This window comes from Pseudophryne corroboree, chromosome 12 (assembly GCF_028390025.1).
Source record: "Pseudophryne corroboree isolate aPseCor3 chromosome 12, aPseCor3.hap2, whole genome shotgun sequence".
NCBI classification, from domain to species: Eukaryota; Metazoa; Chordata; class Amphibia; order Anura; family Myobatrachidae; genus Pseudophryne; species Pseudophryne corroboree.
In genome coordinates, this window is record NC_086455.1 from 127,407,504 (window position 1) to 127,429,547 (window position 22,044).

Consider the following 22,044-nt stretch of genomic DNA (forward strand, 5'->3'; position numbering starts at 1 on the left):
TGCCGAGGGTGGGTAAGGGCGCCCCCTCCCTCATTTTTTCCTCAGGTTTTCATAATTCTGGCTGGCTCATTGGCGGTCTATGACGGCCTCTGTGCTTGCTTGAACTGGTTGTTCTCGTTTTCTGAAGTTATGATTGTCGTAAGCAGGACTTTCTTTCACAATGTTAATGTTATATTTTGTGTGTTTTCTATCCCTCTTTTCTTCTCCCCCTCCCCTTCTTCTCCTTATGTGTCCACCCCGGTATGTTTTGTATCCGTTTTTCGGCGGCTGTAGATATTATGGTTACTGCGCAGGTTTTCAGGTTTTCCCAGTTCATTTGATGCATGGCTAGTTTGAATGTCGGTACGTGGAATGTGGGAGGGATCAACTCCCCAGCTAAACGCAGAAAGATTTTGCTCTATCTTCGGAAGGTGGGGATGGATGTTGTTTTCATTCAGGAATCTCACCTTATGCCAAATGAGGTGGTAAAACTGAACACTATGGGTTGGTCTGTGGTAGCCTCTTCCTCCTTCTCTTCTAAGGCTAGGGGAGTGATTATTTTAGCACGGCACACGGTCCCTATCTCTGTCCATGCGATTTTAGATGACACTCAGGGTCGGTATGTACTGGCAGATGTCACATTGTATGCATCCAGGTTCCTACTTTGTAATATTTATGCTCCCAATCAGTACTCTAAGCAATTTTATACGAACATGGTCACTAAGCTACTAAACTACTCTGAAATCCTATAATCCTGGGTGGAGATTTTAATTTATATTCTTCTCCAACCTTGGATAAATCCCCCCCCCCCCCTTGTGCTTCCCCCTCGTTACCACGTATTGGTATCCCCTATATTTGCTCGCAGTTGTCCTTAGGGGATGTGTGGCGCGCATGCTACCCATTAGAAAGGGAATTTACATGCCTCTCAGCTGCGCACCACACGTTCTCGAGGATTGATTATCTGCTGTTATCTGACTCCTTTTTTTCAAAAGTGTCTGACTCTAAAATTGAGGATATCTGTATTTCGGACCATGCTTTATGCTGGATGAAATTGATGCTCCTCTCAGAAAAATCCCCTTTTCGCTCCTGGCACTTCCCCTCTCATTTAAGTGGCTCTCTGAAATTCCGCTCCTCATTAGATGCAGCGTGGCTGGATTATCATACGCATAATGGAGAAACTCTGAGTGATGATCCTGCTCTATTCTGGCAGGCGTCAAAATCGGTTATTCGGGGGCACATTATGTCCTATAGTAAAAAGAGGGATTTAGATTTAAACTCACAATATTTGGAAGCCCAGGCTCACTCTTTTCAGGAATTTAAATCCTCCCCCTCCCCTTCTACTAGGGAACGGTACCTTACACAAAAAACACTGTTTGATACCCTCCTTTCTCAAATGGAAGCTAAATATTTATTTTCAAGAGACTGTGACATTTACAGATATGGCAATAAGTCTGGCAAACTGTTATCCCGTTTGTTAAAAGGCAGACACCCTAAAGTGGTCATTCACTCTCTGCTCACCCAAGGTGGAGACAGAGTACGGACCTCGGCCGAGATTGCTGAGGTGCTACATTCTTTTTATACCACTCTTTATGCACGTCCTGTTATTAACCAGACCCACAAGTCTAGCTTTTGGTCTTCTACTGATCTGCCTCAATTGTCAGAGTCGCACTGTACCTCTCTTCCTGCACCTATCACCACTGAGGAAGTTTCTTTAGCAATAGCTGGACTGAAGACTGGGAAGACTCCGGGCCCTGACGGTTTCGCCAATGACTACTATAAAATTCTATCTACTAGACTGTGCGAACCTCTTTCTGTCTTATTTAATTCTTTTATGCAGGGTGCTTCCTTGCACCAATATTTTAATTCCGCAGTCATAAAGGTTATCCCGAAGCCTGGCCGGGATCCTGAGTCTCCCAGTTCTTATCGTTCGATCTCCCTTCTAAACACGAATTATAAATTGTTCACTAAAATCCTCTCGAATAGACTCAAATTCATAGTCCCTGATATAGTTCATACGGACCAGACTGGATTTTTCTGGGGTCGGCAATCAGTGAGCAATATCCGAAAGGTCTTGACTGTTATGCAGGCCTTTCAGCTTACCAAACCCACTGACACTAATGTATTACTGTCACTTGATGCCGAAAAGGCGTTCGACCTGGTCACCTGGGACCATCTGTATGAAACGCTCCACCGCTTTGGTGCACCTGAGGACTTTGTCTCTCTTATTTCCCGATTACATGAATCTCCCTCCACTCAAGTTTTGGGGAATGGTATCCTCTCATCCCCTTTTCTTATCCATAGTGGCACACGTCAGGGCTGCCCCTTGTCACCTTTATTATTTGCCTTAGCTTTAGAACCCCTAGCTGTTTCCCTGAGAAATTCTCCCAGATTTACAGGCATAAAACTAATGGACACCATGGTAAAATTATCACTGTATGCTGACGACATGCTTACATTTATTTCTCATCCTGATACGTCCATCCCTGCGATTGTCTCCCTGATTGAACAATTTGGTTCCTTTGCGGGATACAAAATTAATATATCTAAATCCGAGCTTCTCCTCCTTTCAGGAGACTCCTCCCTCTTTCCATTACACCCGGTCCTGTCCCGATTTCCAGTGGCTCGAGATAGTCTTAGATATTTAGGGGTTCAGATCCCTACTTCCCTCCCGGATCTATATGCGGTTAATGTTGGTCCTATTTTGTCCAAGTTGTCTAAAATCCTTACAGACTGGGCGTCTCTGCCCTTGTCTCTTATGGGTCGCGCAGAAGTTATTAAATCTGTTGTTTTTCCCAAGATTGCTTATTTTCTTCTTATGCTCCCTATTGCCCTTGTTGAGAAAGATGTCCTTTTTCTTAAACAGTGTTTCACTAGATTTCTATGGGCAGGTAAACGACCAAGAGTCCCCTACACTAGGTTGCAGCTATTACGTGAAGAGGGAGGTATGGGAATCCCGGATCCTGTTCTATTTAGTAGAGCAGCGATGTACCGGTATATCACAGACTGGCTTTGAGGCAGATCAGTATTTACGAACTTGCCACTTGAACTGGCCGTATTCCATCCTTTCTCCCCTGCTGCACTCTTACACACCCCAAACTCCCATCTCCCATCTGAGATAAAACATAATATTTTATTTTGGCATACATATCGAGCATGGCAGGCCACTCACACTAAAGCCCAGAGAAAACCAGACACCTCTCTTTACACTACGTTTTGGGGTAACCCATGTTTCCTTCCTGGCCTTGATAACGCACATTTTCTGAGTTGGAGAGAAAAGGGGATCGCAGCTATTAGAGACATATACGACCCAGGAGGCAACGCAGTGCTTTCTTTCTCTGATATCCAGATAAAATTTGGTATTTCCCACCGGGAATTTTTTATGTACTTGCAGGCTGGACACTTTTACCATAGACCCGCTGCGCACCTTAATGGTGCTTACTAAAGATTGTCCTTACCATCTTAGTTACTTCAGAAACACCTTTAGGGTCTCGTATAGAGACCGGCTCTGGGATTCCGCGTTGTCTTCATGGTCCAGGGATATCCCCAATATGGGATCGTGCGCTGAATTGTTAGATAACATTTTACCCACTTTTAGGTTCTTATACTCTGCCTCTTTGCAAGAGGTTCACTTGAAGACGCTCCAAAGGGCATATATAGCGCCTAATCAGAGGGCACACATGGTCCCAGACGACACTGGCTGTTGCATCAAATGTACTGCGCAGAGTGCCACCTTGTACCACAATATGTGGTCTTGCCGGAAAATATCTAAGTTTTGGTACAAGGTGGTCGCTTATCTCAACACAGTATTTAACTTACGGTTAATAAAACGCCCGAAGGCTTGTTTGCTACTTGATTTTAGGGAGTGGTCTCTTGGGCCTGAAGATAGAGATATTGTTCCGGTACTTTCTGTTATCCTGACAATTGCCAAGAAACAAATTCTTAATAATTGGATCAAACCGTCTGCCCCTTCTTTGATGGCTGTGAAACACATGACCCTCCGGATTATTTATTTTGAGAGGCGTGCTACTCTTCCTGATATTGAATTGGGGGTCTGGCGGTTTGCCAAGAAGTGGGAGAAGCATATTGATTCTCTAGACCCGGATGTACAGTCGTTCATCTATAAACTTTTTGAGACCACAACGTAGTATCTATATAGACAAATCGATAGGGCCTCTTGACAACCTAGGCCCATGTACTGTTCCTTTGGGACCTCCTGCTGTTTTCTTAGGAAATGCAATTATATTAATTTTAATACCCCATGCTGTATGTTTAGTCTGATGCTATATGGGTACTGAACCTTCTCTTTGGTGAGAATGGCTAACCATGCCTGAATTCTTTAATATTTTTACTTAGGACTTCTTTGGCCGCTACTCATTCATGATATGATTATACTTGTATTGTTTTCCCCATTTGTTTCTCTCCTCCTCCCCCCGTTCCTGTCTGTCTTCTTTACTGACCTCTCGGGTATACTGATGTCCTGTGAATCCTCAGGTAGAATTGTATGCTTAGCCTTAGATATAGGGTGATTTCTTATGCTAAGACGCACATCGGTAATGTCTTCATCATTTCCTAGACCTCATGTAGGTTAAGATTGTTTATCCTTTACCTCTTACTCAAGCCTACAATTACCGACTATGTATCTGTGGTTTCACTGGTGTGGCTTAAAAGCACCTTACGATGGATTATTGTAACTATACCGGTTTCTCTCCGGTTTTTGGTATGTCTGTATCATGAAGGTCTTCCCTGTTCTTGTATTTCTATAAAAATCGAATAAAAATTGTTGAATAAAAAAAAAAAAATGTGGACCCATCTGTATGACAGCAAAAGGTGTGGGACGAATTTTTTTGACCAATGGCACTTTAAATAGCAGCAAATACATAAGTGTCCTGCAGTAGGGAGGGGGGAGCACAAACTATACAGAGTAGTGGGTAAGCAGTGGGTGAATAGATGCTGTACGCACATACACAGCAACCAGTGGCGGTTCTTGCCACGGGCAAGCGGTACTTTTGCCCGGGGCGCCGCCTTCCGGAGGGCGCCGCACCAGGGCAAGATCCGCCACTGTGCCCCTCGCAAGTGCCCTGCTGTGCCCCCCCGCGTAGCGTCTAGTGTCCCTTCATTGAGAGGACCTTAGTTGTGTGGTGCACGATGACGTCATCGCGCACCGCACAGCAAAGGTCCTCTCCATGAAGGGAAACTAGACGCTACAGTCTAGTTTCCCTTCGTGTAGAGGACCTTTGCTGTGCGATGCGCGATGACGTCATCGCGCACCGCACAGCATATTGGCACAGACACTAGGGGTCATAATTGACCTCTAGTGTCTATGCTGTTCTATGGGAGAGACGTAATAGCGTCTCTCCCATAGATCGAAGAGAAGTGAGAGGGGAGAAGAGCGGTGCCGCCGGCGGAGGGGGTCTGGATCAGGAACGGGGATGGTAAGTATTCTTTTTATTTATTTATTTATTTTCTTGCAGTGTCGTGACCACGCCCCCAATCGAAGCCACGCCCCCATATTTTGCCCGGGGCGCCACAACTCTTAGAACCGGCCCTGACAGCAACAATACTCGGTGCAGAGAGAGCCTGGGGGCAGCCCAGTGTAACAGACAGTGCTGGGCATGCCCCCATAGTGACAGAAAAGGGAGTGACACAAGGCTCTGCCCCTTTTCCCTAGGCTCCACCCTTTTTCTGATTCAGGCGTGCTTTTGGAATGCCAAAGGTCCGGACCCACTGGCCACCAATGTTGGGAGGTATGTAACTGCAGCAAAAGGCATCCTGACGAAGTACTAATGTGTTGTGAAAATGTAACATCGTGTTATATAATTAATTGTATGATGTTGTATTATGTTCTAAATTAAATTGCCACTGTAATGATGTATGCTTTTTGCTATAATACTAAAATAAAATAGTGCTATAAGCTGATAAACTTAAAAAATGCACATTTTACAAAAGGTTTCCACAGTTTTGTGCGGGATACGGTCGTTGGGTCGACACAGCTTAGGTCAACAGTCATTAGGTCGACCACTGAAGGTCAACATGCATAAGGTCGACATGGTCAATAGGTCAACATGGTTATTAGGTATACATGTACTAGATCGAGAGGTCAAAAGGTCGACATTAGTTTTTGTTTATTTTTTGGATTTTTCATATTTAATGATCCACGTGGACTACCATTGGAACGGTAACCTGAAAGTGAACCATGCGAGGGGACACGGTGCACTGATTGGGGTTCCCCGTCACTTTACGAAGAAAACTACGCCAAAAAAAGTAGAAGAAAAAAAACCATGTCGACCTAATGACCATGTCAACATATTGTCCATGTCGAACTAATGCATGTCGACCTAAGTTGTGCCTACCCAACGACCCATACCCTTTTGTCCACTACTTTATATATTCTAATGCTCTGTGGATTAAGATCTGGTGAATGTGGAGCCATTGGAGTACACTGAACTCGTGATCATGGTCGTGGACCCTGCTTGCAATGACGTATGCTTTATGACTTAGGGGCCTATGGCCCTCATTCCGAGTTGATCGCTCGCTAGCTGCTTTTAGCAGCAGTGCAAATGTTAAGCCGCCTCCCTCTGGGAGTGTATCTTAGCTTAGCAGAAGTGCGACCGAAAGGTTCGCAGTTCTGCTACTTAATATTTTCATGCAGTTTCAGAGTAGCTCGAAACTTACTCCTACCTTGCGATCACTGCAGACTGTTTAGTTCCTGGTTTGACGTCACAAACACGCCCTGCGTTCGGCCAGCCACGCCCCCGTTTCTCCAGACACTCCCGCATTTTCTACTGACACGCCTGCGTTTTTAGCACACTCCCCGAAAACGGTCAGTTACCACCCAGAAACGTCCCTTTCCTGTCAATCACTCACCGATCACTCGAGCGATAGAAAAGCGTTGTTCGGCCTGGTGTAAAACTGCATAGTTATGCGTGGAAGTACTTAGCGCGTGCGCGCTGCGGCCCATACGCATGCGCAGACCAGCTGATTTTTAGCCTGATCGCTACGCTGCGAAAATCGGCAGCGAGCGATCAACTCGGAATGAGGGCCTATGTACTAGCTTTGGAGGGAGATAAAGTACCAGCTAATCAGCTCCTACCTGTCAAATTACAGGCTGTGCTTGGAAAATGAGTTAGGAGCTGGTTGGCTGGTACTAGTATCTCCATCCACTTTAACTCTCTACAAGGCTTAGTACATAGACTCCATAGGAACTGATTCAGTGCTTTTCCTGCATCAGCATCTACGTCTTTATGCAAAAGTCGCAACCGATTCAGCCTAATGAGATGGCCACTGGCAGTGGCGCTATTCCATCGCAGTATGTGCTAAGATGCACCATCACTCGCAACATCGAAGCTTACCCCAGCCCTATGGCAGGTGCAATTTCGCCATCTGAACATGGCCTCATGTGTCAGTGCATACGCAACTTTAGACGTAGTCACAAAACACGGCATGCCCACATCTGGCTAGTCACCTCCCCCCCCCCCCTCCCCCAATTACCTCCCTGTAACATCCGCTGAAAGTCAATCTCTCAGCATACCATTGCGATCTTAGGACCCTATTCAGCATCAGTAACAGAATCTGCTACTGCTTCTATCGCATGCTGGGGGCTGCTAATTGACAGCCAGCGATGCGATCACAAAACAATTGGGAGTCCGGAATTAGGAATGACCCCTGTATACACAGCTAGGCTAGGTATGCAGGTGGTCCACTGGCATTTTTCGGGCCACAGTGTCAGTGTGTGACGTCAAACGGTCCAGACATGCCTCCGTTGTCTGGACCATGCCCCCACAGCGCCGCATCAACGCACCCCCAATGGCTGCTGCTATCAATTTATAGTGTGATCGCATCATTCTGGGATGCGATTGCAATGTAAACGATAGCGCAGGCACGCAGCGCATGCGCAGAAGTCTGAAAATTGTAGACTGAATACATTGGTGACTTGCATGCGACATTGTCACAGCGCGCACCTCTGAATCCTGTCCACAGTGTATTATTCTGCTGGGAATAGCCATTAGAAGAATGGTAGACTATTGCCGAATACACAGTCAGTAACAATACTCACATAGAATGTAACATTTAAACAATACTCAGTTTGTGTAATACTCCTTTTCACACAGAGGATTCTACCCGAGAATTTGCAGGGTCAACCCCGGTCGTTTTCTGTGCGACTGTGTCAACCCGGGTCGAAATTCCTGGGATTTCACGTCAGGAATTTACCAGGGTCGGAGACACAGAAATTTTGACCCGGGTTGACCTTTTCACACAGAGGAAATACCGGTGTGGATCCACAAATTACCGGGTAGAACTGCTTCAACCGGTAATTTGTTTCCCTGTGTGAAAGGGGGGTCAGGCTGGGTCCATCATTACAGCACCACCAGCCTGCACCGTTAACACAAAGCAGCATGGATCCACGTCACAGCACTAATTGTGATTCGTTAGATCAGGGGACATTCTTCCAATCTATAACTACCCAATATCGATGAGCCTGTGCCCACAGTAGCCTCTGATTATGGTGCAGCGCAGCAATGATTGAAGCCTGGTGTGGCCTTCTGCTGCTGTACCCCATCCACTTCAAGGTTTGATGCTCAGACTTGTGCTTCTATATACCACTGCATGCTTATTTGGGTTACTGTCGCCTTCCTGTCAGCCTGAACAAATCTGGTGATTCTCTTCTGAGACTACACCCAACCTCTCTTTCATTTGCCAGTGAGAGGTGGACACTTGGCTATCACCACCTCGTATGTGCTTTGCAAGACCATGGGCAATAATATGCAGTTGGTTTTCCCCCTTTGCTACTATAACAGCCACATTCCACTAGAAAGGACCTGAAGGAGCATTATGCTGCTTTCACATCGCAAAACCTGCTTTTGAAACGGTTCTTAAAACGGGTCTGAGCAGTTAAACCCCCTTCACATCGCATGTTGTAACCAGTATATTACCATTTCATTACCGTTTTGGTACCTTTCACACTGAACCCGTTTCACCCATAGAAAACAGTGGTTGTCATTATAAATGGACTTTTCTGGCCCACACATTATTAATAATTATTAATTAATTATTCATAATTTGGATAGTCGTACGATGGAACCCAGCAGCTTGAAGCATTTAAACCATGTTTTTATATATGTGTCCCAGTTATTTGTCTGCAGATTTCCTCATCCCCTCTGATTGTGAGCAGCTCCCTCACCTCTTCATCACTCCAAGTTGCCATTGTATAATTTATTTGCAGTAAGAAAACACTTCTAAACCCACTCTCATGTGTCTGATGTGTTTTTCCTCCAGCTTCCTGCTTCTGCCTGGTGACATCACACATGGAGACAGCCTATCACCTCCTGTGGCTTGGAAATACCGTTTCTGAGCCTTTCACACTGCACAGTGAAACGGTTCTGAACCGGGTAGGACCCTGCTTTTTAACCGTTTCAAAATACCAGTATTTTGAAAACGGTAAATTCAAGGTGGCCCTTTCACATCGCAGCTAGAACCGTTTAGGAAGGCTGAAAAATCGGCAATTTATCGGGTTAAAGCTGCGGTGTGAAAGGGGTATTAGTGAGGCTGGGCTGCTGCTATTGGGCGATAAGGCCTGACTCACAATTGGCATTACAACATACCTCCCAACATGACCCTCTCCAGGAGGGACACAATGCTCTGCTTCTGGACTTTTCTCTTAATTTATGATTGCCAGCACCTGTGCTGAACAGGTTAATGGATAAGAATGGCGTTTCACCACAGGTGACGGCAATCATAAATTAGGAGGGAAGTCAAGGAGCAGAGCATTCTGTCCCTCATGCTTGGATGTGTAGTTCAACAACAGCTGGAGTGTCAAGGTTAGCCATCACTGTGTTAGAGGGTAATACACGATCCCAGAATGTAGAATGCAGCATATTATTAACGCAGTGTCAAGACTATGCTAAAACACCTTGTGTTAGTGGTGTCATGGGCTACGGAGTAGATGTAATTGCAATCTGTGCAGAGTTTCTCTAACCGTTGCAGATTATGTTTTTATAATTTTCTGTGACAATTACACATGGCTTGTTAAGGCCAGTACTCACTGGCCGATGGCAGAGAGATGTGTGCTGAGCGAACCGCTCAGCACACATCTCTCCCGGCGCTCAGCACAGCGCGATCTGTGCTGAGCGGGCGGGGGGAGACGGGGGGGGGGCGCTCACTTCACCCAGCGGGTGAAGTGAGCGACCCGCTAGATTGGCCTGCATGCAGGCCAATCTAGCAGCAGCGATAGCGATGCGCGGGGCTGTGCATCGCTATCGCTAAGGGGGCTACACACGGAGCGATCGTGCTTAAAATCTAAGCAATCTAGTCAGATTGCTTAGATTTTAAGCAGCGATCGCTCCGTGAGTACCCCCCTTAAGACCAAAATACTTGGTTTACAGCACAGGCTTCTGTCACATTTACTTCATCACCGTTATCTACTGGTTATATAACTTGGAAAATAAAGATGAAGCAGTACACGCCCACTTCCGGGCCATGCATATATAGGCATTGTTTCACAATCTCTCCAAAATGCTTTTTCAAAAGAAGGCATATATGATTTTATCTTTGCAAGACTCCAATAGTGATTAGGTAGTTCCTACTGTGGCCACGAAGGGCAATTGATGACAAGTGATTGTCGGACATACATTCACAGCTGTTTTATACACAGACATCCGACCTGTATTATAGCCCTCGTGAAAATGGGAGGGGGGTAGTACTCAGAAAAGCAACACTATTGCTTAATAACAACACTGGCTGTGCTGATACATATATCAAAATAAAAACAATTTAAATGCATAAAATATTAATAACACACATAATGTGAAAGTAAAAATTCAAGTGTCCGGATGATAGATCTACACTGTCTAGGCGGACGCTCAATAGGTCAACACCCAGTGGCGTAAGTTCATCACAGTCGCCCGGAGGCAAGATAAATATTGGTGCCCCCCTATTTCCTATATTAAGATAAATATATGCATGTATGTGTGCGTATATATATATATATATATATATATATATATATATATATATATATGTGTGTGTGTGTATGGAGTGTTCTGAAAACAATTTATATACCGTATTTAAACATTTAATTGTATTTTATTTTAAATCACACATTTCTTAGCAGTCATACCCAGGATTAGAACCCATGACCTGCTTCACTGACAGCAGACATTTTACTGATGGAGTTATTTGCTCCTGTAGAGGAAGCATGAGAATTCTAACTATATGAAGGTACGTGTAATTGTCAGAGAAGTATCTTCATATACTGTAGTTAAAATTCTCATATTTCCTATACAGGAGCAAATAGCTTCATCAGTAAGGTGTCTGCTTCCAGTGTAATAGGTTGTGGGTTCTAATCCTTGGTGTGATACTTGTAAAATGTGTATATTCAGTATAATAAAGAGGGTGTGATTTGTAAGGTGCAGGGACCAGTGAGGAAGTCAGCCACTGAAAAAACAGCAACAGCTATCAATTCACTTAATTCAATGGTGTCACAGAATGGGAGGAGAGGTGCCCCCCTTCAGAGCAGGAGCCCGGCGGCAGATGACTCCGTTGCCTCCCAGAGTTCTGCCTCTGTCAACACCATATAGTCTACATGCATTAGGTAGTCAGGTACACAACAGGATGACAGATGAAAGGTTCAAACTGTTGACATGACAATGGTTGACCATGTTTTTGGGGTTTCACGTTTTCCCAACATTTGCTTGATTTACTATCCACGTGAACTATGATTGGGAATAGTAACCCGTGGTGAGTGCAGAGAGTCCCCCTGCCCAAAGCGTGCCTGCAAGGCTCTACGTTTCTACGGATGGTGCTCACAGAACAAAATATACAAGATATGTAAAAAAAATATCCTAAAAACGTGTGTGTATCATTTTTGTGTCAACAACTGTAATGTCCACCTTTTCAACCTGTTGACCAAATGCATGTCGACTATATGTAAATCGACCTATTGACTGTCTATCTAGACATTGTAGATCTATTATACCACTCCCAAGAAATCATTGGTACAACCAGATTCAAGAAAGAGTGTATTCAGTATGGTGCAATGTAAAAAGTCAGTATACAGCACTGTAATTAGTGTATAACCGGACTGAAATTAGGAAGAATCCAATTACTAATTACCAGCACCGGGAGAATTCAGTGGGGACTACCCTGCACATTACACCACAGAGCTCCTGAAGCTGCGGGGAAAGGCCAACAAGGAAAAACACCCTGAGGAGGTCTAACGAGTGGGGATGGGGTTTTCCACAGAATTAATGGGTTAGTGCGTGTTAACCCCTTGATTTACCTCATTTACACACCAAGGTAGAGATGTATCAAACCCTAGAGACAGATAAAGTGGGTAAGTTTCTCATGGCAACCCAGTCAGCCACCTGCTATCATTTCTCCAGCACCAGTCTATGACAGGGGGTAACTGTGGCCTCCAGCTGCTTTGGGACTATACATCCCAGCATGCCCTGCCAGCAATTTAGCATGCCCTAACAGCAAAAATCTAATGGGGCATGCTGGGATGTGTAGTTCCACAGCAGCTGGAGTGTCACAGGTTGGCTAAACCTGTTCTAAAAGTTGATTGGTTGCTATGGGCAACTTCTCTTATCTCTCGCTAAGGTTTTATACGTCTCTCCCAACTGCAGTGGTGTATAGTGACTTTTTATATTGCACCATATGGAATACACAGTCTTTTGAATCTATCTGTACCAATAATCCTTATGGTGCCATATTACATGTGTTTTATTAATATTTCATGTTATTACATTGTTTTATTTTTTGATATATATACAACTGCACACTCTGGGCCTGATGCTAAGATGCAAGCTATGTCGGTGTCTCACTTAGTTGGGTGTTTTTTATTTATTTTACGGCACGTCTTGAATTGTGTTCGCAGTTGCGATTTCAGATGCACGCACAGAGAAGTGTATTGAAAATATTTTAGGCGTTCCCGAGAAATGGGTATTCAGACGTACTGTGATGGTCTGCCTTATGGCTGTATAATGGGAATGGGCATGTGGAGTGGTTGTGTACAGACGCTTAATCACTCACATTGGAGGCTACACTCAGACGGAGAGCCTGCATCTGCCATATGTCTGGTGCGACCAATAGTGGCATCTAAAGCCGCTGAAAGTGGGTATCTCACGCCTCACTTCATACGCACAGATGTACACCAGGCAAGGGCTTCTGGCGGTATTCGCATACTGTAAAGGTGCAGACAAGGATGCCACTGCATCCGACTCTGACTCAGGCCCTTAATGTGGTTACTAACCAATTGTGTTGCTGTACTGAGTGCACCCGGCCCTTCTTCTATGTTTAAATGTGGCAGCAGCATAGAAGAGCGACACTGGATTTGATCTAATCCCGTATTATAATAAAATACCTTTTTCCACTCAGCGCTGTAGCAGCAAATGACTTTGCTTGTTTGTATTATGGCCCTCATTCCGAGTTGTTTTCTCCTTATTTTTCATCGCATCGCAGTGATTTTCCGCAAACTGCGCATGCGCAATGTTCGCACTGCGGCTGCGCCAAGTAAATTTGCTAAGAAGATTGGTATTTTACTCACGGCATTACGAGGTTTTTTCTTCGTTCTGGTGATCGTTGTGTGATTGACAGGAAGTGGGTGTTTCTGGGCGGAAACTGTCCGTTTTATGGGAGTGTGTAAAAAACGCTGCCGTTTCTGGGAAAAACGCGGGAGTGGCTAGAGAAACGGGGGAGTGTCTGGGCGAACGCTGGGTGTGTTTGTGACGTCAAACCAGGAACGACAAGCACTGAACTGATCACACTGGAAGAGTAAGTGTGGAGCTACTTCTAAACTGCAAAGTAAAATAATTTCGCAATATTGCGAATACATCGTTCGCAATTCAGCTAAGCTAAGATTCACTCCCAGAGGGCGGCGGCTTAGCGTGTGCATTGCTGCAAAAAGCGGCTAGCGAGCGAACAACTCGGAATGAGGGCCTATATCCCTAATTTCATAGAAAACTTAACAGTATTCCCCAGCAGCTTCCCGACAGCACTGAATGGGGTGGTCTTCAGTTTGCCGGCTGTCGGGATCCCGGCGCACAGTATACCGGCGCCGGAATCCCGACAGCCGGCATACCGACACTTATTCTCCTTCTTGGGGGTCCACGACCCCCCTGGAGGGAGAATAAATAGCGCGCCACCGTGCCTGCAGCGAGCCCGCAAGGGACTCATTTGCGCTCGACACGCTGTCGGTATGCCGGCAGTCGGGATCCCGGTGCCGGCATGCTGGTCGCCGGAAGCCCGGCCGCCGGTATACCATACTACACCCCCCACTGAATGAACAAGCAGTTACTACATGCGTGCAACACCCCAACAACTGACAAAACAACACCCAAACAAGACGTGGGTGGAAAGAAGGGTTTTCTTTAATTTGTTGGTGGGTAAGACCTAAAGTTTTCTTGTCACAAAGATCCAGATCCAATGGATCAAGTGTGTGTTTGCTTGCTTTGGCAATGTACAGAAAAATAAAATAAAACGTATTTAATAAGAGTGTTACATTTCAGAGCGTTGTCACTGCATGGCATCACTCGCACACCAACAGAAGGAGACACTTTGCAATTATTATTATTTTTCATCCAGCCCCATGTTGGCAGGAGCCAGATCACTCTAGTCTTAAGATAAAGGGAGAGAAGAAATGATAGAAATAGGTTAAAGAAAACACTGCTTTCTTTAGTGCAAACTAAATTTGGCTATGCCTCAAACTCAAGAAAGGTTTAAGCAATCAGACACACATAGCCCCAATATTTCTGAATCAGATTGTACACACTTATAAGTATTTCTCCTCAGCTATACGAGGGGAAGGGTACTTAGGTTTTCATTTTCTTCTCGGAGGAAGAATTCTCCGGCTCATCTCGCCAGGGTCTTTTCAGTCCACTTGGAGGCTGCAAACCCCCAACGTCTGTATGACATGTGGCGTTATCTTTTGTACTCCTACAAGAGTCCACTTGTGTTAGGCACGTGCCCTTGTGCAGTGTTGCCACCACTTGCGTTGAGCTGACACTGTCCGTACTTGAGTGCGTACAACAGCATGCTGCTGGCTGCTCGCCATAACTCAGTCCACCATTATTAGAGTCTGCGGAATGAGGGTGCAAATGACCATTGCTGTGATGAGCACAAGGAACATCTGTCACCTCATCTTTCATTTCACCCTCTTGGCTCCTTAAGTTGCTGTCTGTGCTTTTACTCTCAGAACAGGGGGATTGCTGGTTCACTGTGAGTTGACTGGATTCGCTGCTCGTTTGTGCTATGGAACTGTCACGTAGGTCACAAGAGTCATCAGAGCAAGATGTGAGCTCTTTATGGACAGACGTTCCATTTAGTTTTTTAGTCTCAGATGAACACTCTAAAGACCCTGTGTCTTGAGAAGAATTTTCTAATTCCTCCAGCCAGAGCTGTTTTGGACTTTGGTGCCTCTTGTGGGGGTTAAGGCTGTCTAATAAGGAGTCTTTATGCAATGGTTCTTTCCCATCAGGAAGAAGATCTTTTTGTTCGTGTGGAATTAACAGGCCATCATTTTCCCTTGTGGGCAGTAAGGTACTGCTCCTTCTGCTGGTTCCTGGCCTTACCTCCTCACTGTCCCCATCCACAGTGGAAGATTCTCCATCCTTACCTTTAGAATAAGATATGTAAGAGTACTGGAGCCACTTATAAGCTTTGTAGATCTTTCTTTCCACAGAGTCAATGCTAGAACATAGTGAAGACTTTCGATCTATTGCACTAGGACTTCTTCGGTCCGGGGATGATTCAGTAGACGTAGAAAGTTCATCCACTGTGATCTGAGGGTAGTCATACACGTCCTCCCCAATTACAGCTGGTGTGTTTTCAGAATTCAATTTTGTCTTTTCCTCTTTTGGCATTTTTTGTTTCTGCCTCAAGGCATTGCGTTGTCGCATGGATATCCTGCGATCATTAAGAGCGTCTTCCTCATCACTGCTACTACTGCTGCTGCTGCTAGACTGGTCTTCCTCAGGACTTGGGGAACGGGGGCGAGGGAAAGGATCAATTTCTGCCTCAGTTTCACAAGCATTTTCATCAGAGTCTGTATTGTTGGACATGGCTGAGAGGCGTTTGTCCTGGTATTTCCTCAATGCCAACAGCCGTAACCTTTGGGACGTAATCCCAGGTCTTGTAGAAGGAGAATCCATTGACCTCTGTGGTTCCCCAGTATTGAGAGCCTCATCAGACTCGGGTGCAATTTGTGCAGGAGAAGACGGTAAAGAAACAGACGACTCCGAGTCGCTATAAGCTGAACGTTCACTGACTCCAGGATGGAGTTGTAAAATTGTGCTGTCACTATCAGAATCAGAGCTCCAACCTTCTATCTCTCTTCTCACCAGAGAGTCAAAAAAAGCCATCATGCGGGGGTCTTCCTGGACTGACTGGTTGGCATAATCATGGGACAAACCACTTCCACTGTTGAGCACAAGCCCAATGTACTCCTCATGCGTGTACAAACAACGTGAATCGTCCTCTATCTGTCCATTAAGGTCTCCAGAACAGCTTGGTTGCTTGTATGGGCTCCAAATCTGTAACATATATATATATATAATGTATCAGATGTTTAATAAAAAATAATTTTTTACCTGTAACATTAAAGCATATGCACCAGGATATTTGTTACCAAATTTATAGCATATGTCACTGAACCAGGTTTTACTGTAGAAAAATGAAAATCAGCTATTGCTACACTTGAGCAAATCAACTGCATTTTTAATATTTAATATTGTGTGTGTGTGTGTGTGTGTGGGGTCTGGGACTCCAGGTCGACAACAAAAAGGTTGACACACCTTAGGTTGACGCCAATTGGTCAACACACCTTAGGTCGACATGGTCAAAAGGTCGACAGGAACAAGGTCCACATGGAAAAAGGTCGACATGAGTTTTTTATGTTTTTTTGGTGTCGTTTTCTTCGTAGAGTGACCGGGAACCCCAATTAGTGCACCGCTTCGCTCGCAATGCTTCGGGCATGGTGCCTTCGCTCGGCACAGATTACCGTTCCAATCGTAGTCCACGTGGATCGTTAAGTATGAAAAGGTACCAAAAAAGAAAAAAAATCATGAAAAACTCATGTCGACCTTTCTCCATGTCGACCTTGTTCCTGCCGACCTTTTGTCCACGTCGACCAATTGGCGTCGACCTAAGGTGTGTCGACCTGGAGTCCGGATACCGTGTGTTGTTTGTGTATGTATATAACTTGCTATGTTTATACAACCCAGGTGTCCCAAATTAGGCAAGCCTGTCCAGGTTCTAGGAAACTGTGCAGAAGTCTTAAGAGGCAGGACTTGTGTCCCAACTGCCGGAATGTTGCTCCAGCTCGGCACAGTAGAGAACGGCTACTGTCATTGGTGCACATGCCATGCAGATGTTGTTTCAGGTAAGGGGGAGAGTGTTAAGGTCAGAAACCCCATAGTCTGCCCCACCACACTAGGTTTGGATGCCACAACCGACTCTCAGTGTCATTATTTTGGGGGTAGCATAGCACTTCAGAAACATTACACATCACAGGTAAAATGACATCCCCACTAAGGTGCTTTACACACAATTATATGGCCCACACATTATAATTACTTTTCATGTCAGCCTGACTTCTTATTCTATTGTACAGTACAACTACCCCCCCAAATATAACAAGCTACATATCATGCTGGTCACTTGTTCCAGAGTGGTGTCATAGGTGGCCAGTGGGGGTAGATATGTTATCCCCGCAACACCTAGAAAGGCACTTTAAATACCTCTGCTGTATAGAAGGTGGAAAGAGCATCATGTAACTCACATTGTTCAGAGGTGGAAAGTGGCAATTACTATGTAACCACTATCATTTACTAACAAAATGTAAAGCTTCATTATGACCTACTATGAATAGATGTCTGCTACTAATGTACATTATGTGACTTAGGGCTGCCGAGTGATATCTAGATATGAATTATTCAGCATCTCACCTTTATGATCTTCTCAACACCTGAAGAACAGATCATATAGGTGTTAGGATTGAATCGCACTTGATTCACGATTGACCGGTGTCCCTTCAGTATCATAAAAGCCCCATTTACAACTCTGCCTGGTCCACCTACAAGAAAGAAAAGAGCTAAGCACTGGCAATGTATTTGCTGAAGAAAGCCAATGCAACAAATAAATCACATAAAAACACCAGTAAGCTGGAACTTTTCAACCAGACGTGCCCTTTCCCCTACTGGACATCCCGCAGGGGCACACCTACAACACATGAAGATATCCTCGTCATCTCCTGAGCGTTCAACAAGGGGATGAGTAGCTTCTGGATCTGAGCCAAGCCATTTAATGCTGAACAGTGATGCAATAATCTCCTTTATTCAGGAAGATGTTATCTTATTAGTGCCTGCAGGTATAATGCCTTTTTATGCTTCATGTGGATATAATCTGTTAACATGTAAAAATGCAAATACTTCAGATGCAGAGTACGCTGGAATAATACCAGCCACAAGTGTTAGGCTTAAAATAAGTCTCAGCATCTTCTAGAACACACACGGGAATAATTTTCTTCTCCTTTTCAAGTCATGAGGAGACCTACATGATCTCAGCAAGGGAGTGTATTGATTGCAAAAAGAAAGCCTGGCAGAGATTAATGGGGAGATAGATGAACGGACATTTTTCCAACTGGACTGCATTGTACACAGTGTGTTCAGTATTTTGCTTCTAATAGAACTTCACAGTATTACAGAACATGTTGCTATATTTGCATTTTTGTCTCACAGTAGTGTGTTACTATTGAAAGGCAGATCTCCGATGTCTAGCATCAGCTTATCATATAACCCATCGTGTTTATAGTGGAGGCAGCTAGTTTGCATTCTGGATCAATAATCCTGGAAATGCAGATAAGAATTCATGGCAATGAGGCACAAAGCACTTCATGCCTCAGTGATGTCATTAAATCCCTGTGAATTCACAGGATGCATATTGGTCCAACTCACAAAATTGCTGCATCCACTGTGCGGATCTCACAGGTACACTAAATAACACTTGTAATGAGTGCATGGAGCGGGGGAAGGGGGGTGTTAATAATAGCATGAAAATCTGCAGTAACTCATACTAAACACTCAGCAAAAGTATCTATTGCTGTGGCAGCAGTCATTTATATAGGACCAGTGCAATATTCATGTGCTTTATGCCTCAGTGATGCCACTTGTTCCTACTGAATGGACAAGCAGAATACTGGTTCAGCCAGTAGCAGTGCACCCTGTGCTGGTCCTGCACCCTGAGCGCATGGCATCATGCTTTGGAAGAGGAGCTGCCAACCCCCGGAAAGTGCAGCACTGCCAGGAGCATCCTGAGGATGATTGACAGACTACATGCCTAGAGCATTCTAGACACCCTGCTAGCCAGAAGCAAGGGCAGAGGGGCAGGGACGGTGCCATCCTCGGACCCCTTCGCGATAGCGGTACACGTAAGGCCTTAGGTTCAGTCCATACAGTATTCATGAATCAATTGCAAGTTAAATAATTAAAGGAAGTGTCCTTTATTTAGTCATTTATTAGTACATAACCACACTGAATCGGAACAAAAAGGTGGACTGCGCTCAGTGTTACAAATAAGAAACAGGATTTTGGTACCTACTGGTAAATCCTTTTCTCGGAGTCCACAGGGGACACTGGAGTGGTTACGCTGGGGTATGGAGGTGTGGTTAGTGGGAGCTGGCACTAATAATAATTTAGAGAAGTGTGAAGCTCCTCCCCCTCCATTACCCATCTGCCCTCTAGTTAAAAAAATGTAGACCGAGAGGAGATGGAAAAGAAGAGGAGAAGCGAAGAAAATCACACACCAGAAACAAGAAACAAAGTTGTCAAACCAAAAACTATATACAGACAGGCAGGTGAAACAGCGCAGAGGAAGGCGTCCAGTGTTCCCTGTGGACTCAGAGAAAAGGATTTACCGGTAGGTACCAAAATCCTGTTTTCTCTTACATCCACTAGGGGACACTGGAGTGGTTACGCTGGGGACGTCCCAAAGTTTCCCCCATGGGTGGGAGAGCTCCGAGGAACCTGCAAAACAAGTTTACCAAACCTGGAAGCAGAAGCTGCAAACGTGTTGAAGTTGTGAAATCTGATAAACGTGTCAACAGACAACCAAGTGGCCGCACGACAAAGCTGCATAGTAGATGCACCACGGCTAGCTGCCCAGGATGTACCTACCTCTCTAGTAGAGGGTGCGGACATGGAAGGAGGTGGGTGTCTAGCATTGCTAACGTATGCCTGACGAATAGCCAGGCGAATTCACCTGGCAAAAGTTTGCTTTGAAGCTGGCCAGCCTCTTTTAGCTGCATCATATAGTACAAACAATGGGGGAGATTCAAATGTTTGAAAAGTCGGTTGGGTGCCTGTTTTTTCCTGTCTATTAGATAGGAAAAAACAGACTCCCAACGGACTTTTCAAACATTTGAATCTCCCCCAAAGTGTCAGACTTCTGTAAGTCTGACGTTTTGGAGATGTAAATACGTAACGCCTGGACAACGTTTAATGTGGAGGGAAGACCCGCCTCATCCCGAAAATGTATTCCCAAATTAATTCCCATGAGCAGTAAACTCAGGAGTACTAAACAAAAACTAATGTGGCTTAATAAGTAGGTCAAGGAAGCAATAGGTAATAAGAAGCGTGCTTTCAAAACATTTAAATCTAATGGAGGGGAGGAGCCATTCCGGTATTAAAAGGAATGCAACAAAAAATTTAAAAAAGCGATAAGGGCAGCTAAAATTATAAACAAACAAAAAATTAATCGCTATAGAGAGTAAAACCAATCCTAAAAAGTTGTATAAATATATAAACAGTAAAAGGTTAAAGAAGGAGAACGTAGGCCCTTTAAAAGATGAATTGGGAGCTTTGATAAATGATGACAAATTAAAAGCGGAAATATTGAACAATTTTTTTTCATCAGTATTTACCAGGGAGGATGAGACGGTGACATTAGTGCATAACGACAGTGAGGGTAATGACTCTTGGCTTGATGCTTGTTTAAGTGAGGAAGTAGTCCTGGAGAGACTAGGTAACGTGAAGATTAATAAATCACCAGACCCAGACGGTATTCATCCAAAGGTTATTATGGAGCTTAGGTTACAGCTAGCAAAACCCCTATACTTAATTTTCCATAATTCAATTAGATCAGGCATGGTACCAAGGGATTGGCTCATAGCTGAGGTAGTGTCTTTATTCAAAAAGGGAAATAAAAACGATCCTGGAAACTATAGACCAGTTAGTTTAATCTCTATAGTGGGTAATATATTGGAAGGCATTTTGAGGGATAGCATAGGGGATCACCTACAGGCTACAAAGTTTATTAGTAAAAGTCAGCATGGGTTTGTAAGGGACAGATCATGCCAAACCAACTTAATTAGCTTCTACGAGGAAGTGAGCAAGAATCTTGACCATGGAAAAGCAGTGGACGTGGTGTATTTAGATTTTGCAAAAGCCTTCGATAGAGTGCCTCATAGGATAAGTAACTGGCTGGATAACAGAGTGCAACAAGTAGTGGTCAATGGGATGTTCTCCAGTTGGGCACCAGTAGTCAGCGGAATACCACAAGGGTCAGTTCTTGGCCCCCTGCTCTTCACTATATCAATGATCTAGGAATAGGCTTGAAAAGCACAGTATCAATCTCTGCAGATGATACTAAACTGTGTAAGGTAATTAAGTCAGAAGGCGATGTGGAGTCCTTACAGAATGACTTAGTTAAACTGGAAACCTGGGCGTCTAAATGGGGAATGAGGTTTAATATAGACAAATGCAAAGTTATGCATTTTGGCACTCGCTTAGGTTAGAGGAGAGGAAATAACGTACACAACATAGGAAAGGGTTCTTCTCGGTAAGGGCAATAAAGATTTGGAACTCCCTGCCGGTGAGGGTAATAATGGCAGACTCTGTAAATGTATTTAAAAACAGATTGGACAAATTCCTAACTGGTAAATGTATCAAGGGCTATAGCATTGAACATATTGACATTACATTATCTGGGAGTGGTAAGAATCATTGTTTTCATTTGGTACTAAGCCATTACTTCAGCAGACACATTATAATTTGAATCAGAATACAGGTTGAACCCGAT

At 44.5% G+C, this 22,044-nt stretch overlaps 1 protein-coding gene across 2 annotated transcripts in view; it reads right to left on the reverse strand.

The window, feature by feature from the left end:
* Positions 1–14,320: 14,320 nt before the first annotated feature.
* DCAF5 (DDB1 and CUL4 associated factor 5) overlaps positions 14,321–22,044 on the reverse strand; it is a 145,572-nt gene continuing 137,848 nt past the window's right edge. For both annotated transcript variants that reach the window (XM_063948007.1, XM_063948006.1), the window contains exons 8-9: positions 17,916–18,043; positions 14,321–16,502 (exon numbers count right to left, since the gene is read on the reverse strand). In XM_063948007.1, coding sequence (XP_063804077.1) covers positions 14,784–16,502; positions 17,916–18,043 — 1,847 coding nt within the window. In that variant the 3' untranslated portion in view covers positions 14,321–14,783. The remainder of the gene's footprint in view (positions 16,503–17,915; positions 18,044–22,044) is intronic.